The sequence below is a fragment of the Trachemys scripta genome, chromosome 25 (genome assembly GCF_013100865.1).
Source record: "Trachemys scripta elegans isolate TJP31775 chromosome 25, CAS_Tse_1.0, whole genome shotgun sequence".
Classification (NCBI taxonomy): domain Eukaryota; kingdom Metazoa; phylum Chordata; order Testudines; family Emydidae; genus Trachemys; species Trachemys scripta.
In genome coordinates, this window is record NC_048322.1 from 4,236,375 (window position 1) to 4,258,337 (window position 21,963).

The following is a 21,963-nucleotide window of genomic DNA, read 5'->3' on the forward strand; positions in this document are numbered from 1 at the left end:
ACCCACCCAGTTAATGTGATCTACTCTCAAAATATGTGATGAAAGAAAGTCATCCTGGGACTCTGTATTTATCATCTCGCAATAACTCGATTCAACTTGCTCAGGTTAGAAAGAAAGATTTTTTTTTTTTTATTGTGAGCCTGGAAATTGCCTATGGTGAGAAAGTCAGAGCTGGATTATTTCTAGTTCATGCACCCTTATCACAAATGAAGAAGTAAAGGAATGTACCAACTAATGAAGCCTTAACATGTTATTTGCATCCTCAAGCCTTGTCCCTGTGGCAGGATCTCAAGGACAGACAGAAATGTTACCCAGTATCAGGAGGAGAGAGAAAAGCACTTTCCCTCGTGTATTTCCACAGTCTGTCGTGCAAGGTAGCAGAGGTGCTTTAGAGCATTTTCTGCCACTGATTTTTTCATGTTGGTGGGGGAGGAAAGACTTAGACCTGACAACTTTTTGAACCTGCGAATGTAAAGTGACCAAGTGATGAGTTAACAATAATGCTGTTGCACAGGATTTGATTGGCACTAGAAAACAAAATGCCCTTAAAGTTGAACTCTTGGGTGAATAGACTGATCTGATTTATATTCAACCTTGGAAGGCAATAGATTGTTACATCAGTCAGCACAGCCTGGTTTGGTTTGTTTGTTTGGTTCACTGGTTGTTTGTTTTCCCTGATAAGTTACAGAGGGTTCAGAGAAGAGCCACAGGAATGATTAAAGGCTTGAGCAGGGAGAGAAGTTTAAAAACAAACCCAACCTTTCCTGCTCCTGCCGGCTGTGACTGCTGAGGATATTTTCCTTCTCTACTCCACGGTCTCTCTTCTGCCAGATTCTCAACAGGTGAGGCCGCCCTGCAGAATATGGCAGAGCAGGTTAGTAATAGGCTGCAGGACTCACCATGTAAGAGTGTAGCTGCTGCAGCACCTTGACTGATCATTGGCCAAATCCTGCAGCCCTGACAGCCCAGGATACCCTCCCACTGATGGCAATGGGAATTTAGCCTTTGTAACTATCTGCAGGTGCCTGAGGTCTCAGATATGAATTAAACTGGGGGCAGACACCAGCTTTATCCAAAGAAATGAAAGATGTAAGTGAAAGAGCAAAGCTGGCCATCTGGGTCCCATTACCACAGCTGGAAGGGAGAAGAGGAAAAACTCCCTAAAGTGCTGGGAGCAACACCGAGAAAAGGAAGTTTGTCAGTGAGATCAGTAGCAATAAATATGAAATGAAGGAGTGCATTCTCCTCTGTGATGACATGTTTGAATTGTGTTACTTTACTATGAGATGAAGCTTTAAAATATCCTGCTCTAATTTCAGGATGGGTCTGTAACCATAATCAGTCTCTGTAGAAGTGGGACTTTCAAAATTCCCAATGAATTTAAGGGGGAGGGGTTCATGGTTGGTCACCTGAGGGCAGTGCAGTAGAGTTCAAACCGAAGACCAGAGAGGCGAGAACAGGGATTGTGGGACACCTCCCAGAGCCCAATCACAGCGCCGTAATCGACCAGGGTGTCTACACTGGCACCGCGGCACTGTAGCCCCGGTGCAGAAAACTGTACGCCTCTCGTTGGGGTGGTTTTCTTACAGCGCTGCAACTGCACAGTTTCTGCACAGTAAGTGGCTTGGCAGTGTGTACCCCTCGGGAGTTACAGCGCAGAAAGCTGCTTTCCTGAGCAGAAACTTGCCAGTGTAGACAAGGCCCTAGGTGGCTTACATAAGAATGCAAAACTGGTCACACTGGGTCAGACCAATGGTCCATCTAGCCCAGTGAGCTGCCTGAGAGTGACCAGTGCCAGATGCATAAGAGGGAATGAACAAAACAGGCTTATTGGCCTGCAAGATGAGGGTTTTTCACCCTTACCTTTAACTTCATTGTTGTTGATCCCTACTTATCCTATCTTACCACAACTCCCCTGAGGTCTCTGGGCAAATTAGATGTGAACCACTCCTTTGATACAGACGTGTCCCAATCCAGCTGAATTGAGGCAGACTTTGGGCCAATGTCAGTTTGGAAAAGGCCCGCTTAGCCCAGCAGGTTTCTCAAAGTATCTGTTGTTGTGATCCGCATGTAGTGTGGATGTGTGAACCCCAAAGATATCAAACATGAAAGAAACACAAGACCAGTTCTGAGGAGGTTTCCAGAGCCAGGCTGGAGGGTTAAACAGTTGTGCTCAAAAGGAAAAGGGGAGTCAGCACCTATAAAAATAACTGGTTGCGAAAACAAAACAAAAATTAAATTAAAAAACCAAACCAAAAAAAAAAAAAACAACCCAGAAAAGCTACCATCACACATCAATCACCATTTTAGATTTTGACATCTCCTGCATGATGTGACATCTTTGCTTTGCAAACAAGAGACCTGGGGAACTCTGTGGCTGTTACCCTCTATCTGGGTAAAAGTTGACACATCTTATCTCGATTAATTTTCTTCTTCATGGAAGCTTTATTTTAAAATTTATCAAAATAAATTCCATTTTAAATAGTAATAAAATAATTACAGTCTATACTGGGTCTCTAGTCCCATAAATGCTGTTTCTTTCACATATTCCCCCACTCTAATTCCTTTGGAGTGAGGTTTTAATTTCAGGATTGGCCACCATTTCCTAGATAGTAGGAGGGGGCAGGAAGAGAACTAGAAGAAAACCGGAATTATATTGTAACACTGAAAGTTATCACATAATCAACCTTTCCAGTTACACTAATTAACTTCATGTTTAATTCCATTGTTGCTGGTAATAACTTATTCAAAGATTACAAAATATAAACTTATAGGGCAGTTTTCTCTTAATTCCCATTTCCACCCCGTGAGCTTTGTGTGAAGTCACATTCTACAATAACCTAGGAGCCTTCCATTTCTGTGAGTTCATTTCTCCCTGGGTCTTCTCCCATAAGTGTGGGTGGAAGGGGGTCTCATACTACATGGGAAGGTTGTATCATGAGAAAAAACACCTGTGCTCTATTTTCACACTTTCTAATCTTTTAAAGTAGCAGGACGCGGGGAAATGATACAAATGATTAAGACACAAGAGCAAAACTAAGAGACCAAACCAGAGTCAGGACTGAGCATTCATGTATCCTGCAGTCTGAACTTGGAATCTGATACATTCCCTCATTGGCTACCATCATTTGCACAGCATGGAAGTGCTTCTTGTCCAACAAGGCAGCCAGACTGGGACCCATATTCATGGAATGGCTCTGAAGGAATCAGCTGTTTCTCTCTCTGCTTCATCTAATTTTGGATCCAAATGGTAAAAGACAGTTGTTCCCAATTTAATCATGGCATCCTTTAGGAGTGTGATCAATGCCACTTAACTAGGGAGCAGGGATCTAAAAATAGTTTACCTGGGCCACAGGTGACCATAGCTTCCATCTCTGGGGTGAAAATCAACCACCAGTACCTGCAATTTCTACCTGAGTTCTTGTCAAATCTTTGACCTTTCTTGGAGTAATTTTACACTTCTCTGGAGCAGAATTCTTCACCAACCACATAACATATCAGTAGCAATAGTGAGGTATAACTCCCCCGAATATGCCCTTTTAGTTCTTTAATCTAGTGGCACAGATTTAAATTAGGGACTAAATTCAGGTATGGCTTAGAATCCCTGTAAGACACCAAAAGTCAGGTAGCTATTAAAAATAGGTATCTTTCTGCAGCTATATCACATTCAACATGGATTTCATTTTCTACACATTTGCAGCATCTCCCAGGGGTGAGATGAAGAGAAATGTCACTTCCCTTTTTCCCATCGCTACCTAGATAGGGATTGCATTTCCCAAATAACAGGCAACATGCACCTGATTAGGAAGGAGATATCTTCAGGAGTGACCTCCTGCAGGGCTTGGGCCACAACCGCTTTGGGAGCCCAATGCATGGGTATTTTACTTAGTTCCAAGTCATTTACTAGGGAATCCTGTTTCCAGACCTTTAGAAAAAAGATTGACCTAACCAATTGAACAACAGGGGGATTGGAATGGTGATGGGGAATAAGGGAATCCCTCTGACTTACCTTATCTTCTTCTGTTGTTACAGAGGGTGAAATGACATTTTTCCCTATTCCTGCTCTTTGTTATAGTTCAATATATTTTAAGTGAGGAAAATGGTAGTAAAAATATCTGCTCTTTAGCACAACCTCAAGCAACATCAGAACAACTGGGAATGAAACAATTTGTTCCCGAAGGGGGAACTTGATGACTAACAATGGCTTTGAAATGGGGGACCAGTATAACCGTAGGGTTTTTCATAGATTCAAGGACTGGGAGGGACCTCGAGAGGTCATCGAGTCCAGTCCCCTGCCCTCATGGCAGGACAAAATACTGTCTAGACCACCCCTGATAGACATTTATCTAATCTACTCTTAAATATCTCCAGAGATGGAGATTCCACAATCTCCCTAGGCAATTTATTCCAGTGTTTAACCACCCTGACAGTTCGGAACTTTTTCCTAACGTCCAACCTAAACCTCCCTTGCTGCAGTTTAAGCCCATTGCTTCTTGTTCTATCCTTAGGGGCTAAGATGAACAAGTTTTTTCCCTCCTCCTTATGACACCCTTTAGATACCTGAAAACTGTTATCATATCCCTCTCAGTCTTCTCTTTTCCAAACTAAATAAACCCAATTCTTTCAGTCTTCCTTCATAGGTCATGTTCTCTAGACCTTTAATCATTCTTGTTGCTCTTCTCTGGACACTCTCCAATTCTCCACATCTTTCTTGAAGTGCGGTGCCCAGAACTGAACACAATACTCCAGTTGAGGCCTAACCAGCGCAGAGTAGAGAGGAAGAATGACTTCTCGTGTCTTGCTCAAAACACACTTGTTAATGCATCCCAGAATCATGTTTGCTTTTTTTGCAACAGCATCACACAGTTGACTCATATTTAGCTTGTGGTCCACTATAAACCCTAGATCCCTTTCTGCCATACTCCTTCCTAGACAGTCTCTTCCCATTCTGTATGTGTGAAACTGATTGTTCCTTCCTAAGTGGAGCACTTTGCATTTGTCTTTATTAAACTTCATCCTGTTTACCTCAGACCATTTCTTCAATTTGTCCAGATCATTTTGAATTATGATCCTGTCCTCCAAAGCAGTTGCAATCTCTCCCAGTTTGGTATCATCTGCAAACTTAATAAGCGTACTTTCTATGCCAATATCTAAGTCGTTGATGAAGATATTGAACAGAGCTGGTCCTAAAACAGACCCCTGCGGAACCCCACTTGTTATACCTTTCCAGCAGGATTGGGAACCATTTATAACTACTCTCTTGAGTACAGTTATCCAGCCAGTTATGCACCCACCTTATAGTAGCCCCATCTAAGTTGTATTTGCCTAGTTTATTGATAAGAATATCATGTGAGACCATATCAAATGCCTTACTAAAGACTAGGTATACCACATCCACAGCTTCTCCCTTATCTACAAGACTCGTTATCCTATAAAAGAAAGCTATCAGATTTGTTTGACATGATTTGTTCTTTACAAATCCATGCTGGCTATTCCCTATCGCCTTTCCACCTTCCAAGTGTTTGCAGATGATTTCCTTAACCATTTGCTCCATTATCTTCCCTGGTACAGAAGTTAAACTAAATGGTCTGTAGTTTCCTGGGTTGCTTTTATTTCCCTTTTTATAGATGGGCACTATCTTTGCCCTTTTCCAGTCTTCTGTCTCCCATGATTTTCCAAAGATAATAGCTAGAGGCTCAGATACCTCCTCCATTAGCTCCTTGAGTATTCTAAGATGCATTTAATGAGGCCCTGGTGACTTGCAGGCATCTAACTTTTCTAACTGATTTTTAATTTGTTCTTTTTTTATTTTATCTTCTAAACCTACATCCTTCCCCTTAGCATGTTTGTTAAGACTAGGAAAAGTGATGGAGTTTAGGTCAGCTCAAGGGGAAAGCTAATGCCAACCACGGCACCTGGGCTGGATCTGCACTACAATTATAATTGTCTTTTTACACCAAGATCACTAACTTGAGCAGCCAACGCCATGTACAGTCCTAGTGGATGTAAGGGACAGGTAGTTTTTGTCTCAGTGTAGCTTGTTGGGATCAAACCTCTCTCTCCCACCTTGAACTGATGAACATTCCTGGCTGGTGGAACACACACTCCTTCAGCTCAAAAAGGAGTTGATAGAAAAGATCACAGGATTGACCCCAAAGAAGGATGAGCTGCAAAAGGCAGAAGCACGCAACTCATCTGGGGGAGCTGAGACACCACGGTGAAGATGGTGCAAAGATCTCTATGAAGGAATTAACAAATGTGATTTTTTTTTAAAAAAAAATCTTTGGCCAGCCCTAATCAAGGCATTTGTTATAGTTCTCTCTCATGTGGATTTTCTAATGTCTAATAAGGGTTGAGCTCTGAATGAAGTGTTTCCCACCCTCAGAGTATGGGCTGGTCCACACTAACTCCCCACTTCGAACTAAGATACGCAACTTCAGCTATGTGAATAACGTAGCTGAAGTCGAAGTATCTTAGTTCGAACTTACCGCGGGTCCACACGCGGCAGGCAGGCTCCCCCGTCGACTCTGCGTACTCCTCTCGCGGAGCAGGAGTACTGCCGTCGATGGCGAGCACTTCCGGGATCGATTGCTTACCGCCGGACCCGGAGGTAAGTATAGACGTACCCTATGTGTAGGGCATCTCTCCACTGTGGATTCTCTGATGTGTAGTAAGGGCTGAGCTATATCCAAAGCATTTCCTGAACTTAGAGCATGTGTAGGGTGTCTATCCAGTGTGGATTCTCCTATGTCTGATAAGGTGTGAGCTCCGCTTGAAGCTTTTCCCACACGCAGAGCATCCATAAGGTTTCTCACCAGTGTGGATTCTCTGATGTGCGATAAGGTGTAAGCTCTGATTGAAGCTTTTCCCGCACTCAGAGCAGGAGTAGGGTTTCTCTCCTGTGTGGATTCTACGATGTGTGATAAGGGTTGAGCTCTGATTGAAACTTTTCCCAGACTCAGAGCATCCATAAGGTTTCTCACCTGTGTGGATTCTCTCATGTGTGATAAGGTGTGAGCTCTGACTGAAGCTTTTCCCACACTCTGAGCACGTGTAGGGCGTCTCTCCTGTGTGGATTTTCTGATGTCTAATAAGGTTTGAGCTTCGATTGAAGCGTTTCCCACACTCAGAGCACCCATAAAGTTTCTCAACTATGTGGATTCTCTGATGTGTGATAAGGTATGAACTCCAATTGAAGCATTTCCCACACTCAGAGCATCTATAAGGTTTCTCACCTGTGTGGATTCTCTCATGTGTAATAAGGTTTGAGCTCTGATTGAAGCTTTTCCCACACTCTGAGCACGTGTAGGGTGTTTCTCCTGTGTGGATTTTCTGATGTCTAATAAGGTTTGAGCTTCGATTGAAGCGTTTCCCACACTCAGAGCACCCATAAAGTTTCTCAACCATGTGGATTCTCTGATGTGTGATAAGGTGTGAACTCCAACTGAAGCATTTCCCACACTCAGAGCATCTATAAGCTTTCTCACCTGTGTGGATTCTCCGATGTGTGATAAGGGTAGAGCTCTGATTGAAGCTTTTCCCACACTCAGAGCATGTGTAGGGCTTCTCTCCTGTGTGGATTCTGCGATGCGTGATAAGGTTTGAGTGCAGACTAAAGTGTTTCCCACACTCAGAGCATCCATAAGGTTTCTCACCTGTGTGAATTCTCTCATGTGTGATAAGGTTTGAGCTCTGATTGAAGCTTTTCCCACACTCTGAGCATGTGTAGGGTGTTTCTCCTGTGTGGATTTTCTGATGTCTAATAAGGTTTGAGCTTCGATTGAAGCGTTTCCCACACTCAGAGCATCGATAAGTTTTCTCAACCGTGTGGATTCTCTGATGTGTGATAAGGGCAGAACTCTGATTGAAGCTTTTCCCGCACTCATGGCATGTGTAGTGTGTCTCTTCCAAGTTGATTCTCTCGTGTGTAATAAGGTCTGAGTGGCTACCGAAGTTTTCCTGTGGCCTCTCCTGAGTCTCACAGGCTTTTGCTTTTTCTGGGAGTGCACAACTCCCGGAAACATTCCCTTTGGATCTTCCTGATAACGTCCCATGTGGTTCTACTTGCTCAGCATCTTCCTGCTGGGGTTTCTCCTCATTCTCACTCACCATCCCATCACCTGATGGGAGACAGAGAGAATCCAGACATAAGTCACTCCCTGCACCAGAGAGAAAGGAAATCTGAGAGAGAGGAATGCAAAAAGGGATGAACAAACCAAAATATGTACAGGAGAGATCAAACCTATCAGGAGCTGATTTTCCCCAAATCCTGTCCCAGAGGAGAGAGGAAGGGATCAGTTTTGGTCCACATCTCACCATAACTCTGAGGGCAAAGCGAGATTGGGAGGGACCTGCTGCCAGTTGTCAGTCAGGATAGGTGGGAAGCCATGAGTGACATCTGCCTAATGATTCCACATCTGCAGGGAACAATCCTGAACTTGGAGAGCTCACAAGTCTTTGTAGGGCATCCCAAATATTTCTTGTATTCACAGAGAGTTTTTGCATTGGTTTAACCAATTCCTCACCTGTGCAGGCAGCTCTCGGGAGCACTTTTTTCTCAGAGTCATGGAAGTCTGAGACCCACGGCTCTTCCCCTCGTTCCAGCTGCGAGATCACATCAGGTTTGGAAACTGGAAACCCTGCTCAAGGCAAAGAAAACAAGGAAGGTCTAAGGAGAGAATCCCAGGTCAGATATTTTGCACCCTCATTTTGACAGACTAACGAGTAACCACAAACAGGTGCAATACGCCACAGGACTCTGAAAGAAGGAAGTTTGGGGCAAGCTTTAGCAATTAGGTTGCTATGCAGTATCTCAGCAGTTGGACACATTCATAGATTGGAATTATTAATAAATAAGTGATGTAAATCATGAGTATTAATGCTTAATTATGGACTTCCCAAAGGCTACATATGGGTTGGGGCAGCTATTGACATTATTGTAATCAGAGTAAAGGAGCAGATATGGTATATAGCCATCCTATTACCATAAGGAAGTGGATAAAATACCTCTCCTAGTTACCCTTTTTTCATTTTGTTGGGTCTCCGAGACAGTTTAAACTGAATGAGGGCCTCCCTTATGATGGTCTCCCTTGCCCCTCGATCTTTGTTTCCAATGGTGTCTATAACTTGTAAGTATGCACAATGCAAGACCCTCTTTACTATACTTATCTTTGTCTAACTGTTAAGTGTATTGATCCTTGCCTATGATTTCAATTATAACTGTCTGTATTAAATCAAATTTCTGTGTGTTTCACCAAATTTCATCTTCTCAATTAAGTTGTATCCCAATACATAATCTTACAGGTGTAAAAATTATACAGGCTACACTACCACCCTGTGACCTCATCAACAAAGTGGCCATTTTTGCCTGGGTAGGGGCCCTGCTATGGGAGGGAGGAATGCAGCAAGGACTCAGGATCAGTGGCCAGGGTCGCTGTGCATAGAGATGGGGAGGTTATATGGGGAGAGGGATAATGAGTGGGAGAGGGAGGTCAACAGTTAAAATAATAATATTTGGGGGGAAAATGTATAATGAAATGAAATGGAACAGAAATAAAACTGGAGTGTAGCTCTAAATCAGCAAGACTTGGGTAGGGATTTGGGGTTAAAGGTCTGGGATCTCCCACAGCTCCAGATCCCTAAACCTCTCCTCCCTCCCTCCCACTGACCCATCCAGCCCACTTCCTGGGTGCCCTTCCTCCACACTCCCCTTCCCTTCTTCCCATTACTCTCAGCCGTCACCACTTCCCAGCACCTTGGGATCTTCTTGTGTTCCCTCCTCGTCTCTCACAACCTCATCCCTCCCTGCTGCTTCTTAGATCTAACCCTGCACACACCCTCCCCATGTCCTGGCACCCCAGAATTATCTACTCCCCACATTCTCCTCCCTTCCCACGGCTCTGTTCTCCCTTCACCCGTGGAGAATGGCAATATATGCTCTCCTATCAAAAGAGGAGCTAACCTGACTGTCACACAAGCCATGCATGAGTCATACACCTATTTACTCAATTTAGAATTCTACAGGCGGCATATTTTCCTCTTAAAATGAGGAAAAGGCATGAAAGCTACAGTTATTAATGTAGCCAATAAGGATACATTAAATGCAATTTTTAAATGACTGATGGCACCAAAAAGTCACATGTCCAAAAATTATACTAGTGGGTGGGAGATAAGGCAAAAAAAAGGGGGGCAAGGAAAGCTGCAAAACTTGTATGATGAATAAAGGTATAAAGTTATTACTACTCAGGTTCTTTAGAAACCCCACAGCTTCTAATAACCGAGGGGACAGGACTCCTTACCCAGCAAGATCACCGTCTCATAGTTCTCCTGCATGACATCCCTATAGAGGGCTCTCTGAGTGGGGTCCAGCAGAGCCCCCTCTTCCCTGGTGAAATGCACAGCCACTTCCTCAAAAGTCACCGGCCTCTGAAAGAAAAAGAGTCCAACACTCAGTACCTGCTGCCCCACTCACAACCCCACTATTCACAGAACAGCAGCACCAGGTAAATGGAAGCTCCGGGAGGCACATGTTAACAGAGTCCCACCCCACCTTCCTTAGAGCAGCCAGGAGGCATCAGAGGGTAGAAAGAGAGAAACTTTCTGTCTCCAGCTGACAGACAGAGGCAGGGTCTTCACATTTTTCACATACCTACTAGCCAGGGCTTGATATAGGAGATGGGGCTGTCTCTGGACCCTGCTGGTGGCTCCCTGGTAGGAATCCCAACACTCCCCATATAAAATATATGGAAGGAAGGAGAAGTCAATAGTAAAGAATATAAGTTAGAAGGTCAGAATTGTAGAAAATTGGTAAGGGAAGCTATCAGAAATCAATGATCAATCAATGAAAATAAGAAGGAAGTTTTTAAAAGTATATTAAGTACGAAATTAATCCTAACAATGATAGTGGTAAATTACTAGATGGAAATGGCAGAATTATCAAAAATAATGCAGAAGAGGTCAAAGTGTTAAATAAATATTTCTCTTCTGGATTTGGAGAAAAACAGACCCTGTGACTCATATCATAAGATGTTGACACTGACAGTCTTTCTATTCCAACAGTAACTCACGAGGACTTTAAACAGCAGCTATTCAAGTTAGAGGTGTTTAAATCAGCAGGTCCAGATAACAAGAGTTTTGAAAGACCCAGTGGAGGAGCATGGTGGATTGTTAATGTTGATTTTAATTAGGATTTGGAACACTGGGGAAATTCCATAAGATTGGAATAAAGCTAATGTTGTGACAATATTTAAAAACTTTAAAAGAGATGATGCAGCTAATTACAAGAGTTTTAGTCTGAAATCGATACTGGGCAAGAGAATGGAGCAGCCGATACTGGATTTCATTAATAAAGAATTAAAGGAGGGTAATATAATTAGTACCCATTAAAAAGGTTTAGACACAATAGATCCTATCAAACTAACTGGATATCCTTATTGGATGAGATCAAAAGTTTGGTTGCAGCTAATAGTACTAATGTAATATACCTAGACTTCTGTAAGGCATATGAGTTGGTTCAGCACAATATTTTGACTAGAAAGATACAAAATACACACGGCATACATTAAATAGATTAAAAACTGGGATTTTAAATAGGGAACCATGGTCAAGTTGATTTCTTTCTAGCGGGTTTCCGCAAGGATTGGTTCTTGGCCCTGAGCTATTTAACATTCTTATCAATGACCTAGAAGAAAATATAAAATCATCACTGATAAAGTTTGCAGTTGCCACAAAGATTGGGGGTGGTAGTAACTAATGAAGTGTCAGTAGATTCAGGTTCCAGCATTGGGAGTCTAGGAAGTTTTCCCAGTCCTGGCTGGAGGCTTATTTCCTGTTCCACAAAGAGGGGAAGTTCCATTCCCACCTCCTGTGCCTTGAAATTAGGACCTATCTGACACTACACCCCATATTCAGCATGGTGGTAGGATTATAATATGATTAGGATATAATTATGAGGCATTTTGTACAAGATGAGTCATGTGCAGTGTCACTGGAAAAGTTATGATTTGCTGAATAGGATTATCCTACCTGTGTGCATGGATCATGTTTGTATCTGAAGTTATGGATATTGACTCTGTATCTGTATTTCAAATGTGCTTACTCTGGGTAACACCCACAACGAGCCTTTCAGATACAACAATGAAGAAGCCAGACAGTGCTCATGGCTCATCAACAAAGACAATGGACCGTGGAAGAGCTTAGCCTTCCTGTGAATGTTTCAGCCAGCCTATGAATCATGGCTACTATGATTCAGCAGGGCACTCTAGGGAATGTGACCAGACCACATGGCAATGAACTTCATTTTGGTACTTGTATTTTTCCACAAACTGGACTGGGAACTGAGTTTGGAACAAAGGGTTCTTGCTATATGGAAAAGCTACATAAGATGGGGTGTGACATCATTGCTTGGCCTCATTCCCCAGACAAGAGAGCTCCTGGAAGCACCTGAGGAACAAATGACTGAACTGGGGGAAGTGTTGGTCCCAGGGTAAAGGGATTTCTAGCTTGTATATGGAAAGTTGGTGGACTGCTTCTATCATCAGTCAGGGTGAGAAATTGCTAATTCAAATTCTATCCATCTAGTATGTTAGGCTTGGTTTGAGTTTTTGGTTATTTGCTAAGTAATCTGCTTTGATCTGTTTGCTACCACTTATTGCTGGGAAATTGGCTGTTGTCTTCTATCTGTCCTTGAGTGGCTTAGGTAAAGCACTCAGGTAGCTTAGTTGGATGCATAGCACCACCTGCTGTCCTGTTGGGTGATAACAAAGCTAAATCTCCAGCAAAGCAGTGTGAAAATGGCCAGCCCAGCTTGAGGGTTAGAGGGCACAGCAGTTCCCAGAAGCCCCCCAGACTGCACCCCGGGGTGACAACCCATCAAACCCTATATTACACAAGTCTCAGCAGGTTTGTCACATCCTGTCCCCTCCCTTTCTCCAAGATATTTCCTGCCTCCCACCACTTCTAGCAGCTCCCACCCTCCTATGCATTTATTGCTCCTCTCCCTCCAAGCAGAACCCACCACCAGCTCCCTGATAATCCATTACCTGAGCCAGCTCCATTGAAGCCATTTCTTTCCCCATGGGAGGAGGGGATGATCTGGAGCGAAACGTGGACGTTAATCTGTAGCCTGCCAGGGCGAGAAGGGCAATGTGAGAGAATGCAGACGGGGTTTTTGTCCATTCCACATGTTGATTCTCCCCAGGATTTTCCCTGCTAATGGACATTCTGGGTTCTGCCTCAGTGTGAAGCACAGAGTGACCTTATTCCAGTACAGGCCTAGCCCCCTCCCACCAGGGTGTAACCCTCTGACACATGGTGAAACCCCCCCAGTAGCAGAGTCTCTCTGTTACATTTATCAAGTTTGCGGGCGATACCAAGCTGGGAGGGGTTGCAAGTACTTTGGAGGATAGAACTGAAATTCAAAATGATCTGGACAAACTGGAGAAATGGTCTGAAGTAAATAGGATGAAATTCAATAAGGACAAATCCAAAGTACTTCATTTAGGAAGAAACAATCAGTTGCACACATACAAAATGGGAAATGACTACCTAGGAAAGAGCGCTGTGGAAAGGGATCTGGGGGTCATAGTGGATCACAAGCTAAATATGAGTCAACAGTGTTACACTCTTGCAAAAAAAGCAAGTATCACTTTGGGATGTATTAGCGGGAGTATTGTAATCAAGACACAAGAAGTAATTCTTCTGCTCTACTCTGCGCTGATTAGGTCTCAACTGGAGTAGCGTGTCCAGTTCTGGGCACCACATCTCAGGAAAGATGTGGACAAATTGGAGAAAGTCCAGAGAAGAGCAACAAAAATTATTAAAGGTCTAGAAAACATGACCTATGAGGGAAGATTGAAAAAACTGGGTTTGTTTAGTCTGCAGAAGACTCAGAGGGGACATGATCACAGTTTTCAAGTACATAAAAGGTTGTTACAAAAATGCCGGAGAAAAATTGTTCTTCTTAACCTCTGAAGATAGGACAAGAAGCAATGGACTTAAATTACAGCAAGGGCGGTTGGAGATTAGGAAAAAAAGTTCCTGTCAGAGTGGTTAAGCACTGGAATAAATTGCCTAGGAAGGTTATGGAATCTCCATCATTGGGGATTTTTAAGAGTAGGCTGGACAAACACCTGTCAGGGATTGTCTAGATAATACTGAGTCCTGCCTTGAGTGCCGGGGACTGGACTAGATGACCTCTCAACGTCCCTTCCCGTTCTATAATTCTATGAGCCAAAGAACAGAATCAAAGGAGTCACTTTGGGGGATGCTCCCTGTCATTATCCCCAAGGCAGCTGTCTCAGGTTTACAAAGTGGTCTCATGCTCCAGCCTTTATACAGTCTCTCCTGGGAGTGCCCCTTTCATGGGCTGGGCCTAGTTTTAGCTTTTGACAAGTGTGTCCCCGGGGGCTCTGAGACTGGCCCTTCTTGCCGCAGCACATCTTGTTTCTTTCTGTGTCTCCCCAGAGAGTCCAAATGAGTAGATATGCCTCATACAGACTGTGAACATAAGAACAGCCCACTGCATCAGACCAATGGTCCATGTAGCTCAGTGACCAATGCCAGGTGCTTCAGAGGGAATGAAGAGAACAGGTCATCATCAAGTGATCCATCCCCTGTCACCCATTCCCAGCTTCTGGCAAACAGAGGCTAGACACACCATCCCTGCCCATCCTGCCTGTGACACTGGCAGATGAGGTGTTAGCTCTTGCAAAAGCCCCCATATCTTAATTGAACATGGACAAACACATAGCTGGAATCAGTCTGACTCACCTGTGTTAGTATTGTTAAAACAGGTATTAGGATTATAAGAATGTGTTTAGACTTCATTGAATGCTCGTGAGTTGCCGCCTGGGTTAATATCTGACTAGTTGCATTGTGAGCCTCTGTGGCTATGTAAGTCACCAGACAGGATAGAGACTTTACCTATGTGAAGTGCTGATTGGCAACAGAACGCATTACACCCTACCTGGCAGGAAAGCTCCATCAACACCAGATAGACTATTATGGGATGTTAATGAAGACAAAAGACTGTTGTTGTGCTTTTGACCTCGCAATAGCTGAGTTTGCAGCTCAGAGCACATGGCAGGAAGGGGATTAAAAAAACCCATACAGAAGGAACTGATTATCTGTATGCTGCTTGGACTCTGGGGGGCAAAGTTTCTAGGCATAATCAAGAGATCCCCAGCTGATTAGCCTGGGTTAGTCCTAAGGAAGATATAGGGCTTCCTTATTATAGAAGCTTCTATTACCTTCTATAGGATTACCTGCTTTAACTTTGTAAACAACTCTCATTTCCTTTTAAATAAGTCTTAATACAGGTTATTACAGGACTGGCTACAAGTATTGTCTTTGTTGTGAGATCTAAGATTCAATTGACCTAAGTAAGTGACCGGTCCTTTGGGACAAGGTCAGGCTTGACAAAGCCCAGGCCGGGATGATTTAGTTGAGGATTGGTTCTGCTTTGAGCAGGGGGTTGGACTAGATGACTCCTGAGGTTCCTTCCAACCCTGATATTCTATGATTCTTTGACTAGCAGTAACCTGAACATTGCTGTGATTCATGGTGTAAGGTAGTGGTTCTCAACCAGGGGTCTGGGGCCCACTGGGGGGCCACTAGCAGGTTTCAGGGGGGCCACCAAGCAAGGCCAGCATTAGACTCGCTGAGGCCCAGGGCAGAAAGCTGAAGTCCCAGCGCATGGGGCTGAAGTCCAGGGCCCTGAGCCCCACCACCCGGGACTGAAGTGAAAGCCTAAGCAATGTAGATTTGTGGGGCCCCTGTGGCATGGTACCCTCAGAGAGGAAGAAAGTGCCCCGAGGATTCAGCCAGAAGGTTGAGCCCTGACACTACTGGCTTAGAGGTTCTCTGCCAGTCAGAAAGGGGTAGCAGTGAGGGAAGACTGGCAACTGATGGTTGGAGGGGTGAAGAGGTTTGGGGTATGGTGGGGGAAGAAGCATCTGGGACTGGATAACCTGTGGCTGGGCAGTCTCCATGGGGGACACTTGCTCCTCCTGTGCCCTTTCCACACCCTCTCGCAAGTAGACAATGACTTGTCCTCACCCCCAGAGGCAGCCTTGTCTGAGGACTCTTCCAAGTTGCACCCACTAACTCTCTTCCTATTTGGGGTATAGCTCGGGGCAACAATTTCCCACCAAGATCAACCCAACTGGCTGCTGGCTGTTTTGGTGCCACAGGGTGGGTGAAAGGCAGAACTGCAGCACTTCTTGGGCAGAATTTATTTTCTTCATGCAAAAAAAAAAATTCTGCACTGGACATGAATTCTGCATGTACACAATGGCACAGAATTCCCACATGAGTAACTCACACCTGGCACAAACATAACCTGATCACTCCCATCTCTTCTCCTTGTGTGTCGAGTCCCAGAGCTGCTGCTGTCATTAATGCACACAGGCTTTCACTCCCATCAGTGCTGGCAAGACCCAATCCAGTGACAGGACTGAACCCTTATTTTCCCATCACATGGGACAGTCTCAGCAGAGGGGGGAGGTGAGAGCGGGAGGGGGTACAAAGAGAAAAGAGTTGTTGTAGCCGTGTTGGTTCCAAGATATTAAAGAGAGGGATTTCTAATTGGTTCTAAAAGAAATTAACTCACCTACCTTGTCTCTCCAAGAGATCTGAAAGTGGCAGAAGGAGACAAACAGGAAGACAGAGCTCAGGACTCTAAATCAAACATTTTCAATCCCCTGGAAGAAACTACATTTCCCTTCTGTCCCTGGGTATGTTTGTGTCCTGTATGAGGGACCACCCCATTCCTCTCACAGCAGCAAAGAGAGACTGCAGCCAGATGGTCTTTCCCGATCCTGGGATGTGTGTTGTGACAAAGTTTGTGTGTGGTGGGTGCACAGGCTGGATACCGCTAGACCGATCTGCAGAGTGGAAAGCCAGGGCAACTCCAGCACAGGATGGGGGCTGTGGGCACGGGTAGTAGTTCTAGAGCTGGGCCTCTGCCCCCTCTAGATCCCATGGCAAATGACTCTGGCAGCATCAAGTGGGTCCATCACTGGAGGGGAAGATTGGGGTAGTGTCTGAGATTGGGGTGAGGATTGTGAGGTGGGGGAGGGTCCATGCCCAGGAATGGGGGCCGGAATTCACCTCCCCACCCCTCTGCAGAGCCCAGCAACTAGGGATTTATCCAGTGAAGTGGGTGACTTTGAGCCAGCCACTGAAAGATCCTTGTGCCTTAGGCTCCTGTGATGAACTGGGACTGTTCTTAATGTGGTCTTTGAATGCTGAGTGGGGAGTGTTGGCTGGGAAGGCAGGGGAGTGTGGCTAGGATGGTCTGCATTGGGGGATGGGAGACTGGCTGTGAGGGAGAATACCTGAGCATGTAACATGAGAACCCAGGGTTAGAGGCCAGGTGACACCTCGGCCTGGGAAACTGAACAAAGGCTGAGGGGAGAGTTTCAGAGCTGGCTGGTGGAATGGCTGGGAGGCAGATGGGGTTCTGACCCCGCCAAGGGGGCGGTGGTGCCCTGGGACCCCAAGATTCACCTAATTGGGGGGGGGGGGGATTCTGTTGTCTGTGCCTGCAAGACCTGTCTTGGACTGTGTTCCTGGCGTCTAAATAAACCTTCTGCTTTACTGGTTGGCTGAATGTCATGGTGAATCGCAGGAAGCCGGGGGTGCAGGGCTTCGTGTCCCCCCCAAACTCCGTGACAACATTCCACACTGGCCACAGGAGTTTACTAGTACTCCCTCCCCAGACTCCCCGGGGCAGCCAGGGATAATTAGTGGGTTATGGGAATCAGAAGATGAAAATTTCCTAAGAACAATTATATTTGCGTGTTTTTTATTAAATCCCCAGACACCCACCAATCCCCATCCTCCTTCCGATGAGCTATAAATATCTAAGGGACTCAGCTACTGATCCTACAGTGAGTTCCTGCCCCTCCCCACTTTCTAAAGCAGCACTTTTAAGAACAGGCCAGGGAAACATGTAAATACTTTGAACCAAATTCCAAAAGCCTCCAAGCATGCACAAGTTAAAATGAAACCAAGGTTCCGTCTCTCCAAGGACCTGGCCCCTAGTGCAAAATTATAGACACTCCCCAGAAATATGAAACGGCCACTTCATAACTGATAGAATGTTATTTATCTATTGACTTCTGGGAATTACCAATAAAAAAAAAATACCTAGTGAAGGTGATATCCCGAGGAAAAGATCTCATGTGTCTTTACAGATCGGTATGATTTAAACTGGAACTTTATACACTTAAATGCCTAATTCGCAGCCCTATGGCGATTGCCTGGTGTCACTACAGGGCAGAATTAAGGTTGGTGCCTTAGCTGGGATTTTCCATCCCCTAGCATATTGTGATTGCTGTTAAGTGGGTTTGGCAAAATTCATTTTGTTTATTTCATTTCAATAGATGATATTGATATTTATTTTTAAGCCCTTTTTTCGATGTTTATAATTTCAATGTTCAGAGCTGTGGGAAGTTATGGGGGCCATCAGACAACAATTATTTAATAACAGTAAATGTTGAGATTCCAAAAGCCAAATCATATAACTGTTCAAAGAGAAATTGTCAATGTCACATGCAAAATATAGTGTAAATATCCTTAAATCAAACTTGACTTTCTCCAGAAGCATTTCTGTACATTACCTTTATAAATATTTTTGTGTGTGTGTGTGTGTGTGTGTGTGTGTGTACACAGTGAAATCAACATTTACCGCAATTTACTCATAAAAATCCAATCCTTTCAAGCGTAATTTTAAGTAATGAAGTACTTGAATTCTTTCACTTCCTGGACTGTAGTGCTTCATTTCAGAATAATTACACCCTCCCTGTGATGTATTTAGCTCTCAGTACCGTAACCTCATCGTGATGTAGCTCCTGTCTGGGAGCTCTGCTGAGGCCAGTGGCATTATGATCAGAAGGTGACACACAGACACATGGGGGAGGGTGGAGGATGAGGTAACATGGAGTCTACCAGAGTTGAACATGGCCCTACAGAGTGTGGGGAGCAAACTCCCTCTCAGCCTCTCCTCTCTCCCACCACGCAGAGTCAGTAACTCTGATAAATTGTTCCCTGAAATCTAAATAGCCCCAGTATGAGACACTGTGATTAATGCAGCAGGTACCTTAGGGGCTGCAGTGCCAGCCCCCTGCCTTGATGAGGGGGGTGAAAAATTGCAGTAGAAACGGGTTAGGCTGGGAGAGGGCACAGCTGATGTGGGACTGGGAGCAGAGTTGACCAACAAGCCAGAACTCATGGGGGGTTTGGGAGAAGTCAACAGGACTGGGTAGAGGCACTTCAGTGTATTTTCCCCCATTAACCATTCTGCCATGTATTTAATTTAGAAACTTTTCATTCACATCTAAAGACCTTGGAGCTAAGCTGGGTTGATGCATTTCCACTTACAGTGGTACAGTTTTAATTAGGTGCTTAATCAGATGCTTATGCAAGACAAAGCAGTCAATAATCAGCGTGCTTTCATTAATTAACTTGACTGTGCTGTGCATCGCTTTTAAAAAAAGATGGTGTGAGCAAGCGTCAAAATGTTAGGCATTAAGAAATGGTAATTAGGTGTCAGTTCATTTCTCATGCATTTATCTCGTAATTTTAATTTCAGTTTTGAATCAGTATTAATCCCATGTTGTTTTAATAGCATTAGGGTCTATTTGTATAATTGTTTGCAAGATTTCATTGGATATTGAGAACCAGCCGTCTTAACCTTTTATTTTGAGATTCCTAAATACAATCCAGCGCACCACTCCTGAAAGGCTGCAAGCCCTGGCCGGTGACATATTTCTAAGGCTACATCCTCACTACGGGGGGGGGGGGGGGGAGGGGGGGTCGATTTAAGATATGCAAATTCAGCTACGCAAATAGTGTAGCTGAATTCGACGTATCGGAGCCGACATACCCCGCTGTGAGGACGGCGGCAAATCAACCTCCGCGGCTCCCCCGTCGACAGCGCTTACTCCTACCTCCCCTGGTGGAGTACAAGCGTCGATTCAGGGATCGAATGTCGCGTCCCGATGAGACGCGATAATTCGATCCCCGAGAGACTGATTTCTACCCGCCGATTCAGGTGGGTAGTGTAGACGTAGCCTTAGAGAGCAAACACCTGACGAGCCCTTTTGCACTAAAAAGCGCTTTTGGCTCTTTGACATTGCTTTATCCGCCCCACCAGAAAATGCTATAGGTAACCATGTAATTACAGCAGACCTTCACTAGGTATAGATCTACCAGCTATGTGCCAAAATTCAAATGGTTCTGTTTGTTTTATCTTTCATTAAGTTTTGTAATTATTAGATCCCATTTAAACACTGGAACTGAAATAACCGAAGCAAGTTAAGAAGAGCATCGGGCATAGGTGGGGGTAAAACAATAAAGGGAAAGAACTGACTATGCAAAATGGAACATCCCAAACTATCAGAGCCCCAGACCCCCGTCCAACTGAATCCACCCCAGCCAGGCATATCAAGCTGGGCCCCTGAAAAATCGCCCATCCTGTCTGGCAGTGAATGCTGCATGTTCCAGACGGAGCTATGGGGTGTGTGTCTGCTCCACTGACATGCTGCTTTGGTACGGAATGCACCACGGCCACAGGGCGCAGAGATATGGACTCCTACAAACCAAAATCCCAGATACACCTTCCACATCCATCCCCTCCCCCACCTCTACACTGTCTGCCATCCCCTCCCCCACCTCCACATGGCCATTCTCAGCCTATTGCTAACAGTTCCTTCCAGCCTTCAGCACTATAAATAAATAAAACATGGTGTTACAAAAGGTAGATTGTGCCAGAGAAACCTGGCATTTGATACAGTCCCACATGGGAAACGATTCGTTAAATTGGAGAAGGTGGGGATTAATATGAGAACTGAAAGGTTAATAAAAATTGGTTAAAGGGGAGTCTACACGGGGGTCATACTGAATGGTGAGTTGTCAGGCTGGAGGGAGGTTACTAGTGGAGTTCCTCAGAGATCAGTCTTGGGACCAATCTTATTCAACATTTTTATTAGTGACCTTGGCACAAAAAGTGGGAGTGTGACACAAAGCTGGGAGGAATTGCCAATAAGGAGGAGGACAGGAAAATCATACAAGAAGATCTGCATGACCTTGAAAGCTGGAGTAATACAAATGGAATGAAAATTAATAGTCCTAATTGCATAACTTTGCACTAACAACAAGAATTTTTGCAATGAGCTGGGGACTTATCAGTTGGAAGTGACAGAGGAGGAGAAAGACCTAGGTGTATTGGTTGATCACAGGATAATTATGAGCTGCCAATGTGATGCGGACGTGAAATAGGTTAATGCAGTCCTAGGATGCATCAGGCGAGGTATTTTCAGTAGACACAGGAAAGGGTTAGTAGTACTTCTGGCCTTAACGTCTGTGAGTCTATAAACTGTGCCTTGCGTTGCACAGACACTGATGGAGATCAGGGTGCCATCGTGCTGTACATGGCAGAGAACCTGACTGAGATTAGCACCCCATTGTGCTGGGCACTGCACAGACAGAGAGGGACAGTCCTTGCCCCAAAGAGATCACAATCCAAGTAGACAGTGGGTAGGAGGAAAACACAGAGGGGCTGCGACTTCCCCAAGGTCACCAAGCAGGTCAGTGACAAAGCCAGGAACAGACCCCGGTAACTCCAGAGCCCCGTCACCCGCAGCTTGGAAAGGTCCCCAGACCCCAGTGTATTAACAGCAGGAAGCGGTGGTTTGTCCATGGATGCACAGGCTGTCTTGGCAGGGCAGCTCAGCTGCAGTCCCGGCACACAGCTGGGGGTGTCCCCTGGGTCAGGAGAAGTCAGTGTCCAGTCCTATGGGGCTGTGCTCCTGGCTCATACCTCCAGCACTCACTGCTGTCCCTCCGTCACCAGCTGCACTGTTCAGCCAGCCCCAGGCCTCAGTGAGGTCACTGTCGTCGTCCCCCGCAAGCCTTCAAACTGGGACATAGTGCACCAGTGCCAATCAGAGTGCACTCGTG

At 44.9% G+C, this 21,963-nt stretch overlaps 2 protein-coding genes across 2 annotated transcripts in view; both read right to left on the reverse strand.

The window, feature by feature from the left end:
- LOC117870001 (zinc finger protein OZF-like) overlaps positions 1 to 21,963 on the reverse strand; it is an 876,360-nt gene that overhangs the window by 851,392 nt on the left and 3,005 nt on the right. The window contains exon 2 of the mRNA XM_034757146.1: positions 16,610 to 16,631. The gene's annotated coding sequence lies outside the window, so the exon portion shown is untranslated. The remainder of the gene's footprint in view (positions 1 to 16,609; positions 16,632 to 21,963) is intronic.
- LOC117869997 (zinc finger protein 883-like) overlaps positions 6,586 to 21,963 on the reverse strand; it is a 929,932-nt gene continuing 914,554 nt past the window's right edge. Inside the window, exons 2-5 of the mRNA XM_034757133.1 lie at positions 13,041 to 13,123; positions 10,299 to 10,425; positions 8,526 to 8,639; positions 6,586 to 8,159 (exon numbers count right to left, since the gene is read on the reverse strand). Coding sequence (XP_034613024.1) covers positions 6,727 to 8,159; positions 8,526 to 8,639; positions 10,299 to 10,425; positions 13,041 to 13,123 — 1,757 coding nt within the window. The 3' untranslated portion in view covers positions 6,586 to 6,726. The remainder of the gene's footprint in view (positions 8,160 to 8,525; positions 8,640 to 10,298; positions 10,426 to 13,040; positions 13,124 to 21,963) is intronic.